This window comes from Rhinolophus ferrumequinum, chromosome 21 (assembly GCF_004115265.2).
Source record: "Rhinolophus ferrumequinum isolate MPI-CBG mRhiFer1 chromosome 21, mRhiFer1_v1.p, whole genome shotgun sequence".
NCBI classification, from domain to species: domain Eukaryota; kingdom Metazoa; phylum Chordata; class Mammalia; order Chiroptera; family Rhinolophidae; genus Rhinolophus; species Rhinolophus ferrumequinum.
The window spans coordinates 4,100,773-4,124,885 of NC_046304.1; the positions used below are offsets into that span (position 1 = coordinate 4,100,773).

The 24,113-nt window shown below is 39.2% G+C and overlaps 1 protein-coding gene across 3 annotated transcripts in view; it reads left to right on the top strand.

Annotated features, from left to right (window-relative positions):
- PIGL (phosphatidylinositol glycan anchor biosynthesis class L) overlaps positions 1-5,198 on the top strand; it is a 60,788-nt gene extending 55,590 nt beyond the window's left edge. Inside the window, exons 7-8 of one of the 3 annotated variants that reach the window (XR_004421340.1) lie at positions 1,829-1,906; positions 2,093-5,198. Coding sequence is in view for 1 of the 3 variants with exons in the window: in XM_033090689.1 (XP_032946580.1) it covers positions 2,093-2,191 (99 nt within the window). In the remaining 2 variants the exon portion in view is untranslated. The remainder of the gene's footprint in view (positions 1-1,828; positions 1,907-2,092) is intronic. The other 2 variants (XR_004421341.1, XM_033090689.1) reach the window with 2 other exon arrangements.
- Positions 5,199-24,113: the final 18,915 nt, after the last annotated feature.

The window sequence follows — 24,113 nt, forward strand, 5'->3', positions numbered from 1 at the left end:
AGGTCTGTACCCCAGACCTCCTGGCCTCTCAGAACCGTGGTTCTGCAGAGGCCCTAACCAAACACCTTCCCCAGCAGTTCAGCATCTGTCCTGAGTGTTAGCACGGCTGATAGACCGTGGGCGTCACGGATTTTCAAGAACTTCTTCCTCTTTTTTTTCTGATTATAAAAATAATGCATGCTTTAAAAAGTAAGTAATAGCACATGTTCATTGTAGAAAAATCTGGAAATACATAAAAGCATCAAAAGGATCAAATGATAGAAGTCTATTGTTGAAGCATTAAATGAAATAAGTGTGTAAATTGGTATAGCCTTTGTGGGAAGTAATAGTAATAAATGTCAGAAATCTCAGACATTGTACTTACCTTTTGATATTCTTGATACATTAAATGAAAACAAACAGGCTACAGAGCAGTGATACATTTTTATACACATACACATGAAAAAAAGTCAAAGAACATGTGAAAAAATATTCATATTGATTACCTCTGAGTGGTGGGATTTTCGGTGAGTTTAAGTTTTTCTTTTAATTTTTAAAACTGTTTATAAAATAATCATGTATTACATAATTCAATAAATTTATACTTACTCTGACCTAACAATTTTTATCTTTAGAATTTTATCCTAAAGAATTGAATAAAAGCGTACCCAGAGATTTATGTATAGAACTGTTCATTACAATAATTTGTGACAGCCAAAAAAGGAGCTAATAATCAGCAGGTGAATTATGTAGTATTATATAAGCAGTAAAATCATAGTTTTGAAAGACATGTAATGAAAAATGCTCTGAAGTGGAGAAAGGCAAATAGAAACAGTTTTGAAATCTTGTGTTATCCCCTTGGAACATTTGAACAAAATGTAATAGAAAAATAAAGTTGGTAAAAAACCAAATTGGCAATAAATATGTAATTCCCGTAGTTGCCCATCTAGTTGAATGGATGCTGAAAAGTTACTAAAAAATTAGGGGATTTAAATAAATTGGCCACTTGGGCAGCATGATGTGGGAAACTCTTGAAACTTATAACTATTACAAGTAGACAGATCAAGTATCTTTGGACTACAAAGTTCATCCATTCTTTCACAGTTTTTCTAAAATGAACATTTTATGTTTACTAAGGTCTTAAAATGTTTAACACTATTCTATGAGTTCATCCATTTTAGTTTCTACAAATAATTTTTTATTTAAAAAATTTAGTTGTATTTCCTGTTGAAATTATGCTGTGTAATATTTTGCCTAAATTTTATCTTATGGTGAAGCTCCCTTTATCATTTAAAGCTTGTGGTTATATCACAGGTATACTTACATTTTCAAAGCCAGGTGTGTTCTGATAATAAATATAAAATGAGCTCTTTAAATAGAGGTTTGCAACGATATTAACTTAGAGAGGCAGGTTAATTTTGGTACTTAGAGAAAAACAGGCAGGAACCATTTCTATATGTTTACATGTAGTTAAAACCAGTTGCTATGATCTGTTGTGTTTAAAAACTAAACTACACAAGGTCTGAGTAACAAGATAATAAATGTTTCCCCCACTAGATGGCAAGGAGAACCCATACCTATGGGTACCATCCTTTTATTCCTTCTAATAGTCATTGTACCTTCCCAGCCTGCCTAATTCAGGAGTCTGAGCGTAGTATTCTAGCTTGCTTCCCATAAACCATCCCTGTATGTGTCATATATGTGAGGTAGTGGAGCAAAAGGTAGGCTCTGGAGTCAATCAGATGACTCTGGGTTCAAATGTCAGCTCTGCCACCTACCAGCTATTTGAGATTGATGAGATTCCTCATCTATTTTTTAAAAAGCAGTAATAACTGTTCTTAACCCACAGGGTTATTCAAATTGAGATAATGCATGGAGACTGAGTGCTCTGGCTGCCGTTGGCTTCATCTGCTATTATCACAAGGGAGTAAGTAGAGATGGCAGAGGGGAGGGGAGGCAGTGATTGGAGGCCAATCCAGAGAGGTCTGCAGGTAATAGGAAGAAGCCAGATAAGGCTGTAGCATGAGGTGTGTTATTGGAAGGAAGACCACTGAAAATAACAGCAATGACTCGGGTGAAACGTTCCATAACTGCCGCTCTCTGATTCTTCCAGAGAGCCATGTCCTGCCACCGCAGCCAGCTCCTGTGGTTCCGTCGGCTCTACGTGCGCTTCTCCCGCTACATGAGAATTAACTCTCTGCACTTCCTCTGAAGCCTGAAAGCCTTTTCAGATCCAAGAAACTAAGGGAGAAAGAAGAACAGGAAGCCTGGGGACGTGGTCTAGAGCTGGCTTACCTCCCTGAGCCAAAGGAGATCCCAACATGGGTGGCCCCCCAGAACTCTGCTCATTGGTGCTTGTTAGCCCCTAATAAAAGGGGGGCCATGCAGGCCAATGGGCTATGTAAACTTCAACTTCTTCCTCTGGGAAAAAAACTACAATCCGAAACAAACCAACCGAAGGATAATAGCTACCCTGCTCGCTTCTCAAGTCCTTGTGAAAAATAATATACATGATAACACAGTGTATGTCAAACACCTAGCACAGAGTCTGCTATTATTATAAATGAATGTAAAAGCACTCTAAAACCATTTCCCAGATGCAATGATGCAGTATTTTTACAGTTTCCAAAGCAGGTTCACCAAACGCACGCATGCATACACTCAGGAACAGTCTATGTTGACTTAGTTGAGCCCTAATTCCTTTATCTTTGTGGCCCATGTATCAGACTTGAATCTAGAGAAAACTTGCTCTATTTAACACCGGTCACTGACGGGGGCACTCGGGTTCCCATCCTGTGCTGGGCAGTTTCACACAGATGAGCCTGATGTGGGCCGGTCCTCAGGGAGCTACAGTCAAATACCTCAGCTCTCAGTCTTTGGGGAAAAGAGGGAAATAACAAGAGAAATCTGGACCCCCTTTTTTTTTTAAACACTCAAGAACCTGACACCTGAAAATTGTGCTACAAACAAAAGCGCTCTGAGAGGTCTGGCTTAGAAGCTACTCTCAGAGTCCAGCTAATGGTCCAGAGAAGTGGCCCGAGGCAGGGAGCTCAGTGGTCAAGAGCAACAGGCCCTAAAGACTGGTGAGCCTACGTGTGAGGCCAGAATTAGCAGCAAAGTAACCCCATGGCCGAGGTGCTTAACCTGTCTCTGCCTCAATTCTCTCACGTGCAAAACCGGGACAATAATGTACCAACCTCAGAGGAGATGATGCCTGAAGGTGCATGGTAAAGGGTCTGACATGCAGTAAAGAAAGATGAGCTGCAGGTATTCTGAGACCTGAAGAATAAGTAGGCATTAAGCAAAGGGACTAGCTTAAGTAGAAGGCCTGAAACCGAAAAGACCTTGGTGTGCATTGTTCCTGAGTACTCCAGGGGCCTGTCAGATGCAGTGCTGAATTGCTGTCTCCATAACAGCAGGTTAGAGACCTGCTTGTTGGTTCTCCACCCAAATTTGCTCCAATGATCTCGAATGCTTCCTAGGGGCCAAATATGGCTGACAGAGTTATCAGGCTCTGAAGCTGGAATCAAAAATGCAAATCTGGCTGTAATCTGTCTACTAAAAATTTGTCAATAGCTCCTAATAAGCTTCATGTGAGACTGTGACAAGAAATAAGCCACGAACACTGGTTAGTGTGTGGTGGACTAGGCTGAATCATACCCGGTACAAGGAATACAGACACTGACCCAGCCTTTCTGGACAGCAATTCTCAGTATGTGTTAAGGGCTTTCAAAATATACATACTCTGTGGCCTAAGGAAATATTTTAAAAATCAAAATCCTATACACAAAGATCATCACAATATTATTTAAAATAGCAAAATTAGAAAAATCCGGTGATACAACCATATTTAGTAACAAGGAAAAATGTTCATGATATATTAAATTTTAAAAAGCAGGTTAGGAATGGTACAATCCAACTTTTGTCAAGCATACATACACGTAACTACCCTTTTTCCCCGTAAATAAACCTAGCCGGACAATCAGCTCTAACGTGTCTTTTGGAGCAAAAATTAATATAAGATTCAGTCTTATTTTACTATAAGACTGGGACTTTAATATAATATAATACCGGGTCTTATATAAGACCAGGTCTTATATTAATTTTTGCCCCAAAAGACACATTAGAGCTGATTGTCCAGCTAGGTCTTATTTTCGCGGAAACACGTTATGTGTGTGTGCACACTTGCATCGAAGGCTATCTATATATCCATAGGGTCATCTTTCTACAGTGAACATTTATAATTTTAAAGGATTTTTGTTGTTTATGAATAGTTTTGATGTGAGAAAATACTTTTGATATAATGTGAAGTTAAAAAAATGTTTAACCAGTATAATTCCAATTATGTAAAGAAATGATTCATTAAAGAAAAGCTAGCTGTTTATACACTGCTGGTCCACGTAGATGGTACAACCTCTGTAGAGGACAAGTTGGCAACTTCCTGTAAAGTTAATAGCCCTTGGTCCAGCATTTCCACTTTCAGTAATTTACACTATAGATTTACTCAAGTGCCAAAAGAGGTATGTAAAGGATAGACATTGAAACACTATTTATAATAGTAAAATACTGAACCAGTCCAAATGTTTATCAACTTAGGATTGGTTAAATAGTGGATAAAACAGTAAAATACCATAAAGCTATTTTAAAAATAACAAGGCGATGCACTGATATGGAAAGATCCCTAAAGTATTTTATTAAGTGAAAAAAGCCAGATGTGGAACAGTGTTAGTGATTTCAACCATTTGTGAGGGGGAAAAAATAAAAGTCTACACATCAAATGTGGGTAAACAAATATTATATCTCTGGTAATGGTGGGAGGAGGGGAATGGGTACCTTTTGTCCCTTTTGAATTTTGTACCAAGTGCATACGTTACCTATTCAAAAGTGTTTTTTAAATCATAGATTAGAAAGATGTGTAGGATTATATCACTGGGAGTTGCTTCTGGGTAGTGCGACTTGAAACTTATTTTCTGCTTCTTTTGTTTTACTGTACATGCTGATTATTTTTTTAAATAAATTAAAAATCTAGATGGAAAATGAAAATACACTAACATTTATATTTACTGAATGCCTGGTGCTTGATTCACCTGCAGCTACAGGCTCTACTCTGAGTCCCCAAAGGGAACAGGGCTAGGCTCTCCTTGGTGCCTGAAGAGAGCAAGGGACAGCAGCACAGGAAGGAAGGGTGCCCCTCAAGGCCGGCGGGGGCCACTAGCCCAGTGCTAGTGACTGTGCTCAGGTGGGAGAAAGGGACCCTCCTGTGGAATCAGCCCTGGGGTCACTTGTCTTGGCAAGAAGAAAGCCTCTGTGCAAAGCTGTCAGAAGGCAGCTCCTCCGCCAGGCACGTCACACCCTCACCAGAGAACAGCCTGGGCAGAGGGGCAGATGATCCTCTCTGGCCCCCTTAGCCATGCCCTTGTGTACTTAGCCTGCAAAACTGCAACAGCCCTGAAGCCCGGAGCAAAGATCCAAAGTTCACTGTTCCTTCAAGGAGCACAGCCAAAAAAAGTCATGAAGGAAAGGAGAAGGGGGAAGAGAGAGAAAGGGCAGGAAGTGGAGAGGGGAGGGGCATGAAAAAAGAACAGAAATAAACCACACACACACACAAACAAAATCTCAATTAATTCCCTGGGGAGGGGTTGCATCCACTGCCCAGAGTTCTGGGGGGCCACCTGGCTAGGGATGAGGTTGGGGGTGATGCTCCGACTCCCTGAGGTTGGGAAAGGGTTACCCTCTTGTGTCAGACCAGTGAACAGTCCCTTCTATGGCTTCAGAGTGGGCTGGTGTTTGCAGTTCTCACCCCTGGCCCAGAAGAGCAGAAACCGCTGGGTCTCCCACTCCTCACTGCTTTGCCACCACTCGGGACCAAGGGTGACCAGACATAGTAAAAAAGGGGGAACCCTCCCTGAGGAGGCTCAAAGGGAGGGGGAATTCTACTCTCTGGAGTGGGCAGCCCTCACTGAAGGAACAGTCAGTGGAAGAGACATCATCAAAAAACAGTAAAATAACCATAAAGCTGAGAATGGAAATTGAGGCCCTGGCCCAGACACACAGTGATGTTTCTCAGCAGTGGCCCAGGTAGTAATCTGGAATATCCAAAAGTAGATACATCTGAGAACAAAGAGACCAGAAAAGCAGAGAAATGGAAGTTGTGGTGGGAAAAGGACTTGAAAAGTACATTCATGTTATGAAGCCTAACGTGAATAATGGGCGTTCCAGAAGTTACAGATGAGGACAATAAAGGACAGCTTCCATAATGAGAGATCTGAGAGAGCCCAGCTGAAGGGCCCACCACATGCTAGCCAGTTTTGATTTTTAAAAAGATACATAAGCAAGCTGGCAAAATTGCTAAATGTGAATTTGGGGAGGGAGAGAAAAGTGTTGTAAAGGTCTCCTCTGGGCCCAAGGGGAGGCTGGGGAGGAAAAGCATCACAGGTAGGACAATAAGTTGTAGACCAGGACAGGGCTCTGTCTGGATTGTTAGGACCAGCAGCACTGAAGAGCGTAGTGCGCAAATTAACTTAGGGGAAAACAGGAAATGAAGAGAAATGCAAAAGCCTGCAAAAATAAAAAATAAATTAGGAAACAAAGTATAAAATGTAATAAATATAATGAGAATGATATGAAAAGAATCAAATCACATATCAGTTAAGGAAAATGAATGGGATAATTTCCCAATCAAAACAGAGACTATCAAATTGAGTTAGAAAACAAAATCTAGCAACATCTAAATTAAGAATGAGCCATACACCAGGCAAAAACATGCAAAAAGAAAGTGACAACATACCTCCAGACATTAAAAAGCATTAAACCTTGGACAATAGGAGATATTTTATAATAACTGGTTCACTCCGTGAAAAGATATGTACCAAGTATCACAGCAGCCAGACACATGAAATGAAATATCCCAGAAATACAAGTTCTTTATTTAAAAACACAATAATGGAAACCTTTAATATTCTTTCAAAATTTTTATATATCAGGTTGGCAAAAAGTAAAGAATAGCATTTGAATAATATAAGGAACTTAAAGTCAACATTCACTTGTTATGTGATAGAATATTTACAAAAACCAATTATTTATCGACCCTTCAGAAATCCTTAATAAATCCCCCAAAGTAGACTTTGGCCACATTCTTTGATCATAATCAAATAATATTCAAATAAATTATAAAGTGACCAGAAAACAAAATCTTAGAAATCAAGAAACTTAACTAACCCTTAGATAAAAGAGGCAATTATGAGCTGTCTAGAAAGTAATAAAAATTACACTTTAGATGGTACCTGTATTTGGGTAATTTGTAGTCTTAAATACTTGTATTTTTTAAAATAAGTGAACTACATGACTCAATTTAAGAAAATCAACAATATAAACCAAGAAAAAGTAGGAAGAGGGATTTAACACAGATGAAAGATAAAAATAAATGAAACAAAAAAAGTGAAAAGGATAAGTTTTCTTTGAAAAATCAAATAAGCCAACACTTAGTAAGTCTGATTCAGAAAGAGAAAACAGAAGTGTCGTTATTGGGAATGCAATGGATATTACAGCCACAAAAATGGAAAAGACTGAAAAAATTAGATGATGTGCAAGTCCATGGCCACAAAACTAAAATCTAAAGGAAATGGATGACTTCCTAGTAAATTTTGGACCAACACTAATTTTGGGCCTAACATAATGTATAAATAAGGCCCAAACATTTCAATCCCTTAAAATGCAGGACTGCATTACAGCAAGATTAATGAAAACCCTGTTTTTAAACCTTCCTATGACTTGGCATTAGGGTTTCCAGGCGGGAATTCCTGCCCGTTCTCAGGAATTTTTTTCGCTTTCCTGTTCCCGGATCCCGAGAAAAGTTGGTCGGGAAATCAGGAAAATCAGCTCCGTGAACCCAGGTGGTTGGTAGTATCGGCGGTCACTTTGTGGAAACGATTCATCGTGGAGAACAGAAAACAGTTTACATCTCGGCATTCGGGAACAGGAAAGCGAAAAAAATTCCTGAGAACGGGCAGGAATTACCTATTTGGCATCAACCAGGTACATCCAAGACCCGAAGGTGGTGCTGCCCCATCCTTAGGCAGGCAGCTGTTCTGCTTTCTTGGCAGAACCTAGGAGGGACAGAGGGAGCCTGTGCACCAAAATGTTCAGGACCAACTGCAAGGTGGGTGAGAAAGGGAGATGAGACAGGCTCCATAGGGGTTGGAGCCCAGGACAGACTGATGTTGACATGGTGGCTGTCTCCTTCTATTGGAAAGCTTCACACTGCTCCTTCATTGAGTCTTTGCAAAGTAAAAAATGCTTTCAAACTGAACAATTTCCAAGTAGGTAGTCACTTCCAAATCCCCTTCCAGCCCCATATCCTAACACTAGCTTTGGTCCACCACATTTGAGAATGGGGACTAGACAGAACTGGTGCCCAGGGACAACTGGATTAATCCAATGGCAGGGCATCTTATTAATATGATTTTACGTGACTAAAATTTACTCAAAAAGTAAAGGAGAACAGACCCAATAAATAACATCAGAAGATAGTAATAATATAATTATAATAAATGTTCCTAGTGTAGATGGTTTTACAACTATCTAAATACAATTCCAATGTTATTTGGGCATAAAATAGAAGACCTAATTAAACATGTAACAGCACAAAAAAGGAAACGACTGACAATTTTACTTCTGAATATATATGCAAAATTGTAAAAGAAAATATTAGCGCATTGAATCCAGCAGTGCATCAAAAGAATTACTACTCAAAAAAAAGAATTGCTACTCCATGACCAAGAAGGCTATCATTCCAGGAATGCAAGAATTGTTCTACTTTGGGAAATCCATCAACAGAATTCACTACATCAACAAATTAAGAAGAAAAACCATATTATTTTATTGATAGATGCTGAAAGATAAAATTCAGTCACTCTTAATAACAACTTTTAAGAAAAATAGAAGAGAGGAAAACAGCTTAAATATAATAAAAACTCTTTACCAAAATCTAGCAGTCTAAAACTAAGCAGTTGAGGTGGGAACGCAAACGATCCTCGCCTTTATTAGCGAGGTTTTTCTGAAGGGAAAGCTAAGGAAGTAAGACAGAGCAATAAAATAATTGGTGTATGTATTGGAAGAGACAGCTATGTTTAGAAATCCAAGAGATGTCAATAAAATCTATAATAAATGAGGGAATTTGGTAAGGCAGCTATCTGGATAACAGGTATCTTTACAAAAATCAGTAGATTTTCTCAATTGGCAATAATGTGACAAATTAAAATGGGGGGAAAATCCCATTCTCATCAACATCAAGAATTATAAAATACCTAGGAATAAGTTTAATATAAAAGATATAATATCTATTTAAAATTTACAATCACTACTAAAATTCTGGCCGTTTTTTGCAGAAATGGACAAGCTGATCCTAGAATTCATATGAAATTGCAAGTGACTCAGAAGCCAAAACAACTTTAAAAAAAGAACAAAGTTGGAAGACTAAGAGATCCTGATTTCAAAACTCACTGTAGAGACCTATATGTAAGAGCTAAAACTATACAGCTCCTAGAAGGAAACACAGATGTAAATCTTTGTGACTTTGGGTTAGGTAACAATTTCTTAAATATGACACAAAAAGCACATGCAGCAAAAGAAAAAAATAGAAACCTTTGTGCATCAAAGTACATGAAAGTGAAATGGGAAAAAGTATTTGCAAATCATATGTCTAAGGGTCTAGTATCCAGACTTTGTAAAGAATTCTCATAACTCAACAACTAAGACAACCTAATTAAAAGTTAGGCAAAAGACCTGAATGTACATTTCACCAAGAGGTTCAAATGGTCAACAAGCACAAGAACATCATTAGTCATTAGGAAAATGCACCCCACAATGAGATATTATATCACACCCACTAGAATGGCTATTCTTAAAACAAACACAGAAAATAACAAGTTTTGGTGAGCATATGGAGAAATTGGAACCCTCATACATTACTGGTGGGAATGTAAAATGGTGCAGAGCTGTGGAAGACAGTTTCACAGTTCTTCACTAACTTAAAGATTTACCATATGACCCAGCGATTCCACTTCTAGGTATATACCCAACAGAAATGATATATGTTCACATTAGAACTCGTAAATGGGGAGGCCAGTTGGTTAAGTTGGTTAAAGCGCGGTGCTCTTAACAACAAGGTTGCCGGTTCGATCCCCACATGGGCCACTGTGAGCTGCGCCCTCCACAACTAGATTGAAACAACTACTTGACTTGAAGCTGATGGGTTCTGGAAAAACACACTTGAAAAAAAAAAAGTAAAGAGAACTTGTAAATGAGTATTCATAGCAGTACTCATAATAGTCAACAAGTGGAAACAACCCAAATGTCCATCAACTGATGAAAAGATAAAGAAAATATGGCATTTTATTATTCAGCCATAAAAATAAATGAAATCCTGACACATGCTACAAGGATGAACTTTGAAAACATTATGCTAAGTGAAGTAAGCCAGGCACAGAAGGCCATATATTGTAGGAATTCATCTAGAATAGGCAAATCCATCGAGACAAGTAGATTACTAGTTTCCAGGGGCAAGAGATTGGGGGAAAGGATGTGACTACTAATGTATGTGGGGTTTCTTTTGGGGGTGATGAAAATGTTCTGGAATTGATTGATAGTGGTGAAGGTTGGACAACCTTGTGAATTTATAGGCATACCTCATTCTGTTGTGCTTCACTTTACTGCACTTCACAAATCCTGCGTTTTTCACAAATTGAAGGTAAGGCCTTCCACCAGCAAAAAGATTACAACTTGCTGAAGGCTGAGATGATAGCATTTTTCACCATTGAAGTATTTTTATTATTTTTAATTTTTAATCTTTTTTATTATTTTTCAATTACAATTGACATTCATTATACTAGTTTCAGGTGTACAACATAGTGGTTAGACATTTTATAACTTACAAAGTGATCCTCCCTAGTAAGCCTTGCACCCACCTGCAATCATATAATTATTATCATATTATTGATTATATTCCCTATGCTATACTTTACAAGGTGTGATAAGAAAATTACAGTGAATGATTAAATTTAAAAAATTTATTACAGTAAAAGACACATTGCCATTAATTCCCCTCACTTTGAACACACTTATCCCATCGTTCTTACCACCTTCTGAAGCAGTTCTGGAAGTCCTCTGTCATGAGTGTAGTTGCACGGTTGTGGCTGCCTCAATGTCCTGAATTGATTCAAAATGTTTATTTTTCATGGTGATTTTGACTTTGGGGAAGAGCCAGAAATCACATGATGCCATATCCGGTGAATAAGGTGGATGAGGACACACTGTAATGTTTTTATTTGACAGAAATTGCCATACTAGAAGCAATGTGTAACACGGAGAGTTGTCATGATGGAGGATGAAACCGTTTTGTCCATTTCATGTTAATGCATTGATCATGATCCATGATTTATGGCACACTTTAAAACATACCTTCTCTCAACGTAGCTCACATCCAACTGACTGCACTGAGCAAGTTGAAACTTGTCACATACTGTTACTAAGTTTCGAGGCACCGCTTCCCATATTGAAGATCCCTGCCTTTCCATTTGTTGGATGGCACTCAGCAGCAGCATTCACCATAATTTTGTATCACACCCATATGTCCCCATGACTGTTTTGTAACTGCCAATTTATACTTCTTAACCCCTTCATCTTTTTCACCCAACCCCCAAAACCGGTCCTATCTGGCAACCATCAGTTTGTTCTCTGTATCTATAAATTTGTTTTATTTGTTCATTTTTCTTTTAGATTTCACATATTAAGTGAAATCATATGTTATTTGTCTTTCTCTGTCTGACTTATTTGAATTAGCATAATACCCTCTAGGTCCATCCATGTTGTCACAGATGATATTTCATTCTTTTTTATGGCAGAGTAATATTCCATTGTATATATGTACTACATCTTCTTTATCCATTCATCTTTTGATTGAAGCACTTAATCCATTTACATTTACAGTAATTATTAATAGGTATATAGTTATTGCCATTTTATTGTTTTCTGATTGTTTTTGTACTTCTCTGTACCTTTCTTATTCTCTTTCTCTCTTCTCTAGAATGTTGATGACTTTCTGTAGTGTTGTTTGGATGCCTTTCCCTTTATTTCTTGTGTATCTTTTATAGATTTTTGGTTTGTGGTTACCATGTGCTTCCTATATACCAAGCTATGTTTACAGCAGTCTATTTTAAGTTAATGGTCACTTAAGTTCAAATGCATTCTAAAATCACTACAATTTTACTTACCCCTTCCACATTTATGTTTTTGTCATTATTTTTTACTTCCTTTGCGGGTGTTTGTGTGTGTCCCTTAATTTAGTGTTGTAATTACACATGATCTTCCTACTTTTGCCTTTTAACCTTTGTACTAGCTTTAGCGTTGATTGATCCACTGTTTTTATTATATGTTTGCCTTTGTCAGTAAGAATTTTTTTCTTTGTGATATTTTCTTATTCATATTTTTTTCCTTCTTGTTTTTAAAGAAAACATTTTAACATTTCTTGTAATACTGGCTTGGTGGTGATGAAGTCTTCCAGCTTTTTCTTGTCTGGGCAGAACTAAAGTATTTTTACATTAAGATACGTACATTGTCTTTTTATATGTAATGCTACTGCATACTTAATAGACTACAATATAGAGTGAACATAACTTTCATATGTACCAGGAAACCCCAACATTTGTGTGATTCACTTTATTGCAATACTCAAACTTTATTGCGGTGGTCTGGAACTGAACCCGCAATATCGCCAAGGTATGCTTGTACTAAAAACCACTGAATTCTACAATCTAAAAGGGTGAATTTTATGGTATGTGGATTATATCTCAATTCAAAAAAATAGTGTGAAAGTAAGATTGCATTAAAATGTTCTAGTTCAATATAAGGATACACATACGATAGACTTGGCATCCCTCTCTGAACCTGGTGACACTCATCTAACATGCTAGCTTACTGAACACAAAGTAACTACTACAAAGTACAAATATTTCTATTTTAACCCAGTTTTAGTGCTTACTGCTTTTCCTCTAAATATACAATTTTTAAAAATTAATTTAAAAAATGTAATGCAGGGCCTAAAACAAGAACTGAATAAATGGAGAGTGGAACCATGTTCCTTGATAAAGTTAATAAATTGAATACCAAATATATGTTGCAATGTATACATTTATATATTTATATGTTATATTCATATATATTAATTCTCATTCTGACAAAGTTAATATACAAATTTAATGTAATTGTAGTCAGAATTTCAATGAATTATTATCTTTGGACCTGAATAAAGTTATTTAAAAAACACTAGGGGGGAAAAAAACACTAGAAAAAGAAATGTCCAAGAATAGCTAAAATATAAATATTTAAAAGGACCGACAGTGCCTGGTCAAGACAGTGGAGAAGGTAAACACTGTGATTACATCTTCTCATGACCATATCAAAATTACAATTAAACTACAGAATTACCATCATTGCAAACCATCTAAAGTCTTGCTGAACCAAAGCCCTACAAGTAAGGACATACCAAAGAAGCCACATGGAGATTGGTAGGAGGGGCAGAGATGCTGAATAGGCTGCTCTCACACCGGTGTGTGACCATTAAAAATAGGGAGGGATATCTTGGCTGCCCCCCACCCAGAAAAGCAAGGGGTCCTAGCCCCACACTAATCTCCACAGCTCAGGGTTCCAATACCAGGGAGAGAAGTCCCCATAACTTCTGGCTGTGAAAACCAAGGGAGATTGTGGCTGAGTGAGACAAGGGCAGTTGCAGTCCCAGGCACTCCTTTTAAAGGGACCATGCATGGACTTACTCACTGACGGACTCACATGCTCTGAGCTCCAGCTCTGGGACAGCAGCTCAAAAGACACCAGGGACATATACACGAGGAGGAACTGAGTTGCCTGGCTTCAGGGTGAGGACTGGAGGGGCAGCTTTCTCCCAGATGGAGGAGCTGGTGGAAACCATTGTTTCTTAGTTGAGCCCTCGCCAATCCTGATGTGCAGATGCAGGCAGCTGCCATATCTGAGTCTCCATCAACCTGGGTAATACGGTTCATTCACCCTGATTCACTGACCCCACCAGACCCAACTTTTAGGAACACCCAAGCCACTTCCAGTAGGTTTTCTGCATAAAAAGCCTGTTTTGGCTCATACTGTGGATTTTCCTATAATCTCTCAAAGGTTCACAAAACCCAGACAAGCAGCATCTGGCTTCAGCGTTCTGAAACCTCTGGCTGAGCAGCCCCAAGCCTGGCACGAGCAATAGCTGGCATTGGTTTGTGGCTTGGTCTCTCAAGTCACCCCCACACACAGCACAGGGAGCAGCTGTCTGTAAATTGCTTTGTGTCTCATGCTGGGTGGCCCTAGGCAGGACACAGGCTGTAGCTGAACTTGGCTTGTGGTGGGACCTCTCCTAAGAGGCCCTGGGATTGGCATGCCTATGGCCAGCTTTGGACCAACCCAGCATATCACCCAGCTGCCTCTAGGGACGATACACCCAAAGGGCATGACAGTCAGGCACTAGAGCCCTGCTAAAGCAAATGCTACTCTGTATGGTCAGCCCCTGCAATAGACAGGGGCCCCATTGTAGTCAGGGCCAGTCCTCACAACCAATCAGCCCAAGGGTCAATCCCTCCTACTGACGTGCAAACAGCAACCAAGGCTCAACTACAACAGGAGGGCACACACAACCCACAGGAGAAACACTCCTGGAGTACCCACCTCAAGTGACGAGGGAGACTGTGCCACTGAGCCCCACAGCATACCTACTAAATAGGGCCACTCTACTAAGACCGGGAGACATAACAGCCCTACCTAATACATAGAAACAAACACAGGGAGGCAGCCAAAATGGGGAGACAAAGAAACATGTCCCAAATAAAAGAACAGAACAAAGCTCCAGAAAAACAACTAAATAAAACGGAGACAAGCAATGTACCAGATGCAGAGTTCAAAACACTGGCTATAAAGATGCTCAATGATGTCAGGGAGAACTTCAACAAAGAGATAAGAAACATAAAACTGGAGATAGAAAACAAAAAGAGCCAGTCAGAAATAAAGAATACAATAAAAGAAATGAAGAATACATTACAGGGAATCAACAGTAGATTAGATGAAGCAAAGGATCAAATCAGTGATTTAGAAAATAAGGCAGAAGAAAACACCCAAACAGAATAGCAAAAAGTAAATAATCAAAAAAATGAGGACAGTTTAAGGGGCCTCTGGGAAGACATCAAGCGTACCAACATTTGCACCATAGGGGAACCAGAAGGAGAAGGCAGAGAGCAAGGAATTAAAAACCTATTTGAAGAAATAATGAAGGAAAACTTCCCTGACCTGGGGAAGAAAATAGACATACAAGCCCAGGAAGCAGAGAGTCCCAAACAAGATGAACCCAAACAGGGCCACACCAAGACACGTCATAATTAAAATGCCAAAGATTAAAGACAAAGAAAGATTCTTAAAAGCAGCAAGAGAAAGGCAACTAGTAACTTATAAGGTAGCTCTCATAAGACTGGTAGCTGATTTCTCAACAGAAACTTTGCAGGCCAAAAGGGATTGGCAGGAAATATTCAACATGATGAAAAGCAAGGTCCTACAACCAAGACTACTCTACCCAGCAAGGCAATCATTTAGAATCATTTAGAACTCTTTATCATTTAGATAAAGAGTTTTCCAAACAAGAAAAGGTAAAGGAGTCCATCACCACCAAACCAGCATCAAACGGAATATTAGAGGGACTTCTTTAGGATAAAATATATATATATATATATATATATATATATATATATACATATATATATATGTATATATATATATATATATATATATATATGAATAATATAATGGCAAAAACGACCTATCTATCAACAATTACTTTAAATATAAATGGATTAAATGCTCCAATCAAAAGATAGGGGGGCTGGATGAATAAGAAAACAAGACCCTTACATATGCTGCTTACAAGAGATTCACTTCAGATCAAAAGACACACAAAGACTGAAAAGTAAAGGGATGGAAAATAGATATTTCATGAAAATGGAAACAACAAAAAGCTGGGGTAGCAATGCTTATACCAGACAAAATAGACTTTTTTGTCTGGTATAAGCGACAAAGTCTATAACAAGTGACAAAGAATGACCTACTAATCCCACTTCTGGGTATTTATCCAAAGAATCCCAAAACACTACTTCGAGGGGACGTGTGCATCCATGTTCATTGCAGCATTGTTTACAATGGCCAAAATGTGGAGGCAGCCTGGATGTCCATCGATGGAAGAATGGATAAAGAAGAGGAGGTACATATATACAATGGAATATTACTCTTCCAGGAAAGGGAATGAGTTCTTGCCATCTGTGATGGCATGGATGGACCTGGAGGGTATTCTATTTTGCTGATTAAAGTATGTCACACAGTGAAAGATAGATGCAATGCGATGTCACTTATATGTAAAACCTAAGAATAAAACAAACAAACAAAACAGAAACAAACTCATAGATACAGAGAACATTTTGATGGTTGCCAGATGGGAGGAGGGTTGGGGTGGGTGGGTGAAAGAAGGGGAAGGGATTAAGAAGTACAAATTTGTTGTTACACCGTAGTCATGGGGATGTACGTTTAGAGCATAAAGAATGTAGTCAATAATATTGTAATAACTATGTATGATGTCAGATGGGTACTAGATTTATTGGGGTGTTGGAAGGGAGGGGGTGAGAAAGGTGAAGGCATTAAGAAGTACAAATTGGTAGTTACATAATAGTCATGAGGGTGTAAAGTAAAACATAGGGAATATAGTCAATACCATGGTAATAACTATGTATAGTGCCAAGTGGGTGTTAGACTAGACAGAGGGATCACTTAAATTATGTAAATGTCTAACCACGATGCTGTACACTTGAAATCACTTAAATTATGTAAATGTCTAACCACGATGCTGTACACTTGAAATTAATAGCAAATAATATTGAATGTCACTTGTAATTGAAAAATTTTTAAAGTGGGGGAGGTGAAGGGGAGTAAGAGGTACAAATTTCCAGGCATAAAACAAGTCATGGAGATGTAATGTACAGTTTAGGGAACATAGTCAGTAATATTATGATAGCGTGGTACGGTGTCAGATGGCTGCTGGACTTACCATGCTGATCATTTCTTTAGATATATAAATGCTGAATAACTATGGTGTACCCTTGAAACTATTGTATGTTAGCCATATTTTAATAAAAATCTTTAAAATTAAGATTTTTAAAAATCTAAAAATCTAAAAAATCTTTAAAATTTTTAAAAAGGACAGAGATGTGAGACCTGTTTTTCTATATATTAAAACATAAAGTGACTGCAATCAAAACAGTAAGATATAGGCACAGTTGTAAACAGATATTTGAATCCAGATCCAAATTATCTAAGAACTACTATATGATAAAGGAGGCATTTTAATTCAGTGAAGAAAGCATTTAATAAATGGTTTCAAGATGGTTAGTCTGGCATTTGGAAGAAAACAACGACTCTACCTTATACCAAATACAAAAATACATTCTAGATGAATTAGAGATTTACATGTAAATATCAAAACAATTAAAATATCATTTAAAACATCTGGGAGACTAAATGCATATATACCTTGGAGTGGGGCAGACCATACCAAGCCAGGCTGTAAACCCATAAGATGTAAAGAAAGAGACAGATATTTGACAACAAAGTTTTATAACAGGTATTACAGTTATGTCCATATCCCTAATACTGTATATAAAGATAAGAAAACATCCCAAAAGAAAAATGGAGTGAGGATGGAAAATTCACAAAAGAGGAAATCCATATGGCCAATAAGTATGTACAACTATGCAACTTCAGTAGCAGCCAGGGCATACAAATTAAAAAACAAAAATAAAATCCATTTTTTGCTGAAGGTGGTGATTAAACTAGACTGGGAGAGGTTTTCAGGGGACCTCAGCATAAGGAAAATGAAAACTGCAGAGGATATGAAGAAGTATCTCTCTCTCTCTCTATCTCTCTCTCTCTCTGTCTCTCTTTCTCCTCTCTCCCATACACACACAATAAATGTGAAAAGTAAATCACACACTACTAATTCAAGAAATACAAATTGAAAGAAAATGCCATTTTTCACTCATCTAATTTGCAAAGACTTCTATAAATAATAATGCCCACTATTCTGTAGGTGAGGGAATGGACACAAATATATTGATAGAGGAAACATAAGATGGCAGAATCTTCTGGAAATCAACATCAAAATCATTTAAAAAAATTTTTTTAATAAAAAAAAATCATTAAAGAGAGATGCAAGATGGCAGAGTAGATAAATACTGTGCCTGTGTCCTTCCGTGAACACATTAAAATTACAACTAAATTATAGAACAATCAATCTGTAGAAGCATCTGAAGTCTATCCGAACAGAAGTCGTATAACTGAAAATATAAAAAAGCCACCATGAGACTGGTACAAGGGATGGAGATGCAGAATGGACCCCTGTGAGGGTCAAGAATCAGGAGGGATACCTTGGCCACAGAGGTTCCCCCTGGAAGAGCGAGGGACCCCAGCCCCACCTACAATAGGTTCCCCAACCCGGAGTACTAGTGCCAGGAAGAGGAGACCCCAAAACATCTGGCTGTGAAAAAACAATGGGGATTCCGACCATTCGGGTGGGACAAAAGGCTACAGGAAAGCTATACATCCTCTTAAAGAGTCTGCGCACAGACTCACTCGCTCACAGGCACTCACCTTGGGCACCAGTGGAGGGACAGGAACTTGGGGGGGTCTCGGAGACATACAGGAGGCAGACTGAGGAGTGTGGCTTTAGGGGGAGGACTGAAGGACAGTCGGCATTTTCCCGTGCAGCCTGCAGGCAGGCGCCATCTTTCCACGTTGATCCTGCCCCCGCAGGCCAAATCTGAATCTATTGTCCTGGTGAGCTGTGCTGCTCTGCCCTGCTGACTCAGCTGGGACCCTACCCTCCTAACTCTCGCACAGCTGGAGGCACTTTCTCAGCAATTAGCCAGCTCCTCCCACATTGCCCTCTTTCTACAAAAACTATTGGAGTCCACGGGCCTCAGGCAGGTGGCGACTGGCTTCAGTGTGCTCCAAGACTTTTATTGAGTCGCTCCAGGCTCAGCATTGGCACCAAACCAGAGTCTACATTAACTTGGTAACCACAACTCTTCCCACTCTAGTGACTCCCTGAGACCCTGCCTCACTTAACTGGAGTACCACACAAGGCTTTATCAGTGGCTGAACCTTAAGGGAGCTGGCAGGTGACAGCAGGCCTCCAGGTGTCCTGGTTTTTTGCAGTTACCCCAGGCCCAGTACTGGTGGCAGCATGTACATCCTTGGTTCACAGCATGGACCCTCCCACATGCCTCCAGGTTTAGCACAGGCAGCAAACAACTGTGGATCACTTTGTAGCTCCTGCCAGGTAGCCCCCTGCCAGCCACAGGCAGGGCTGACCTGGGCCTGCACCAGAGCCCATCTCAAGATGCCCCAGAACCAACATACTTAGAGGTTGGCTTCAAACCACAGATGAGCACTGCCCAATTAGGCCCACAAGTGGCACACACAAAGGGTGGTCTCAACAGGTACCAGAGCCCACTGGGACAAATTCCACTCAGTGGGGTAAGCCTCCCGCACAGCAGCCCATAAGCCGTGGACGAGGCCAAACCCCACAGCCAGTAAGCCTGAGGGTCAATCCCACCCACTGAGTGCCAATAGCAATCAAGTTTCAACTATAACAAGAGGGTGCACACAACTCACACAAGGGACACTCCAGAAGCACCCAGCTCAGTTGACCAGGGAGACTGTGCCACTGGGCCCCACAGGACACCTACTACATAAGCTCACCCGGGCAAGACTGGGAGATATAGCAGATCTACCTAATATGTAGAAACAAACATAGAGAGGCAGCCAAAATGAGGAACCAAAAAGAAATGCAACCAAAAAAAAAAGAATAGGAAAAAAAGAATTAAAGAAAACAGAAGCAAGCAACCTACCAGACAGGGTTCAAAACAATTGTTATAAGGATGCTTAAGGAACTTAGTGAAAACTTCAACAAACAGATTGCAAGCACAAGAAAGGACATAGAAACAAACATAACAAAACACAACAAAAAACAAAAAACCAGTCAGAAGTGAAGACTACAATAACTGAAATGAAGAATGCACTAGAAGGAATCACCAGCAGACTAGGTGAAGCAGAGGATAGAATCAGTGATTTGGAAGACAAGGCAGCAGAATACACCCAATCTGAACAGCAAAAAGAAAAAAGACATAATAAAGATAGTTTAAGAGACCTCTGGGACAATATCAAGTTTGTAACAACATTCGCATCATAGGGGAACCAGAAGGGGAGAGAAAGCGAGGCATTGAGAACCTATTTGAAGACATGACTGAAAACTTTCCTAACCTGGTAAAGGAAACAGACATACAAATCCAGGAAGAAACAAGATGCACCCAAACAGGCTCACACCAAGACACAGTATAATTAATTAAAAAGGCAAAAGTTAAAGACAAAGAGAGAATCCTAAAAGCAACAAGAGAAAAGCAGTTAGTTACCCATAGGGAGCTCCTATAAGACTGTCAGCTGATTTCTCAACAGAAACTTTGCAGGCCAGAAGGGACTGGCAGGAAATACCCAACATGATGAAAAGCAAGGTCCTACAACCAAGACTACTCTACCCAGCAAGGCTATCATTTAAAATCGAAGGACAGATAAGAGTTTTCCAAACAAGAAAAAGCTAAAGGAGTCCATCACCACCAAACCAGCAAAAAAAGGAATATTAGAGGGGCTTCTTTTAGATGGAAAAAATAAATAAAAAATGTGAGTAACATAATGGCAAAAACTACATATATATCAACAATTACTTTAAATGTAAGTGGATTAAATGCTTCAATCAAAAGACATAGGAGGGCTGAATGGATAAGAAAACAAAACCCTTACATATACTGCCTACAAGAGACTCACCTTAGACTGAAAAACACACAAAGATAGAAAGTAAAGAGAGGGAAAAAGATATTTCTTAAAAATGGAAACAAAAAGCTAGGATAGCAATACTTATACCAGACAAAACAGACTTTGAAACAAAGGCTATAAGAAGAGACATTGAAGGACCCAGTAATCCCACTTCAGAGTATTTATCCGAAAAAACCAAAATGCTACTTCGAGGGGACGTGTGCATCCACATGTTCATTGCAGCATTGTTTACAATGGCCAAGATATGTAGGCAGCCTGGGTGTCCAACGATGGAAGAATGGATAAAGAAGAGGTGGTACATATGTACAATGGAATATTGCTTGGTCAGGGAAGAGAATGGGTTCTTGCCATGTGCAGCTGCGTGGATGGACCTGGAGGGTACTGTGCTGAGTGAAGTATGTCAGACAGAGAAAGACAGATGCAATGTGATTTCACTTACATGTGGAATCTAAATAACAACAGTAACAAACAAAACAGAAACAAACTCAGATACAGAAAACATTTTGATAGTTGCCAGATGGGAGGGTGGTTGGGGGTGTGGGTGAAAGAAGGGGAAGGGATAAGGAAGTACAATTGGTTGTTACCAAGTAGTAGTCATGGAGATGTTGGGTATAGCCTAAGGAATATAGTCAATAATAAGCATGTATGGTGTCAGATGAGTACTAGATTTGTTAGGGTGATAGATGGGAGGAGATTGAGGGCAGGGTTAAAAAGGTGAAGGTGGGGGGCAGCCAGTTAGCTCAGTTGGTTAGAGTGCAGCGCTCCTAACAACAAGGTTGCCGGTTCGATCCCCACATGGGCCACTGTGAGCTGAGCCCTCCACAACTAGATTGAAACATCTACTTGACTTGGAGCTGATGGGTCCGGGAAAAATACACTTAAAACAAGTAAAACATTAAAAAAAAAAAGTGAAGGAATTAAAAAGAACAAATTGGTAGTTACAAAATAGTCATGGGTATGTAAAGCAAAGCATAAAAGCATAGCTAATATAGTCAATAATATGGTAATAACAATGTACAGTGCCAGGTGGGTGCTAGACTAGTCAGAAGGATCACTTCTTAAATTATATAAATGTCTAACCACCATGATGTACAACTGAAATTAATGTAATATTGAATGTCAACTGTAATTGATAAATTTATAAGTGGGAGAAAGGGGAAAAGGAATAAGAGGTCTAAATTTCCAGGTATAAAACAAATACGTCATTGGGATGTAATGTACAGCATAGGGACTACAGTCAATAATAGTGTGGTACGGTGTCAGGTGGTTGCTGGACTTACGGTGATCACGTCTTTAGGTATATAAATGTTGAATAAGTATGGTGTACCCTTGAAACTAATATAATATTGTACGTTAGCTATATTTTTAATTAAAAATATCTTTAACAGAAAAAAAAATCATTAAAATGCACATATCCCTTGACTCTGCAATTAATTCCACGGGCATGCATTTATCCTCAGGAAACAAAAACTGAAAAAATGCATAGATGCATAGACAGATGTTTGATGGGTAGCACTGATCAGAGGGAAAACATAATAAACAGACTAGAGCAATGATCTCCTGATTTTGCCTTTTCAATGATACATTTGTTCTAAGTGCTAATATATACATTATAAAGCATACAGAAAAAAATTTGAAAAGTTTAAATAGAAATTCTGACATTTTCTTCCCACAGATCACTAGATCACCTTGAGCATTTCTTGGAGGATGCACACCTTACCCTGTAGACCACCAGACTAGTCAATCAGTGGTGAAAAGCATGGCGGTTAGCTGGTGCGAACAGAACATGTGAAGTCAGTGAATTCTATGAAAAGCGAAGCTGTCAAACCTTATGGAAAGACAGGCAGACCAGGATGGCAGAACTACTAGAACTACAAAAATGTTTATGTTCTTGGGCCCACAAGAGGTTAGGGAACAAAAACATAGCTCTAGTTTGATCAGAGTGTGAAGGTCATCCTTGAGCTTTTCATCAGCCACAAAAGCAAGCACTGGCCCTTGTGCCACGAACTTTAAAGTGAAGGTTGATTTCAAAAAAGGATCCTCAAATCCCAGGCCTTGGATTTCCACTAAGTATAGCTAATTGAATCTGACTTTGGAAGTTCTGGTTGGCTTTAGAACTGTTTCCTTCTTTTATGAATTCAGAAGATACACAACAAAGTTGTAGCAAATACCCCCTCAAACTCCTCAACAGGACACGTACAGGAATGAGTGCGAGCAGCTTCCTGGCCGAGACCCCAGAAGGGGAAGTGGTGCCATGTGGGGACTCCAGCTGGTTCGCTCTCCAGTCCAGGGCTCACTCCGAGGGTGCTCGGTGCTGCTGACAGCATCTGACATTCCCAGTCTCAAAAGAGAGCCTCCTGGTTGATACCAAACGCTTGCTTCCTCTGAAACAAGTGGGAAAATATCAACCTCTAAGATGATGACTAAGGAGGCTCAAACTAGGACAGTTCCCACTCAGGGGCCCTTAATATTTTGACTTCTGCTAGTGACCTCACTGCCAGGGGATACTTTCAATAGGCTGGCTCAGAAAGTCGCTGGAAATCCAACACCTGGCCAGATGAAGGTTTAACACACCAGGCACAACAGCATTCCTTTCCACCAGCAACAACCAAACGCAAAGTGTGAAAAGAGATCCCATTCACAAGAAAAACAAGATAGCCAGGAATCCAGGAATAAACTCAACACAAATTGTGCCAGTTATACAGTTTCTATATGGAGAACAGCATGAAACTTGACTGAAGAGCATACAAAACAAACCACATTGATGAGATGCGCCACTTTCCTAGATAAAGCTCAATACTGTAAAGAAGGCTATTCTCCCCAAGTTAATTTATAAATTCAATACACTCTCAATCAATATCCAAACATGATTTTATATCTTAGTTGCGATACTGATTCTAAGTCATTTGGAAGACAAAATGAACAAAAAAAGGAGGGGGGACTGACCCTGTATTTTTCTTAAAGCACATCATAAAAATTTACAGTTTTAAAACAGTGTGGTCCTTGTGGAACTATAGGAAATAGATTAACAAAACAAATGAAGAGTACACAACAACCCCATTTAGTAAACGCAGCATTTTAAATCAGTATGGAATGGAGAGATTAGTCAATAGAAGTGTCCATGCAATGGCTATTTTGAGAGCAGG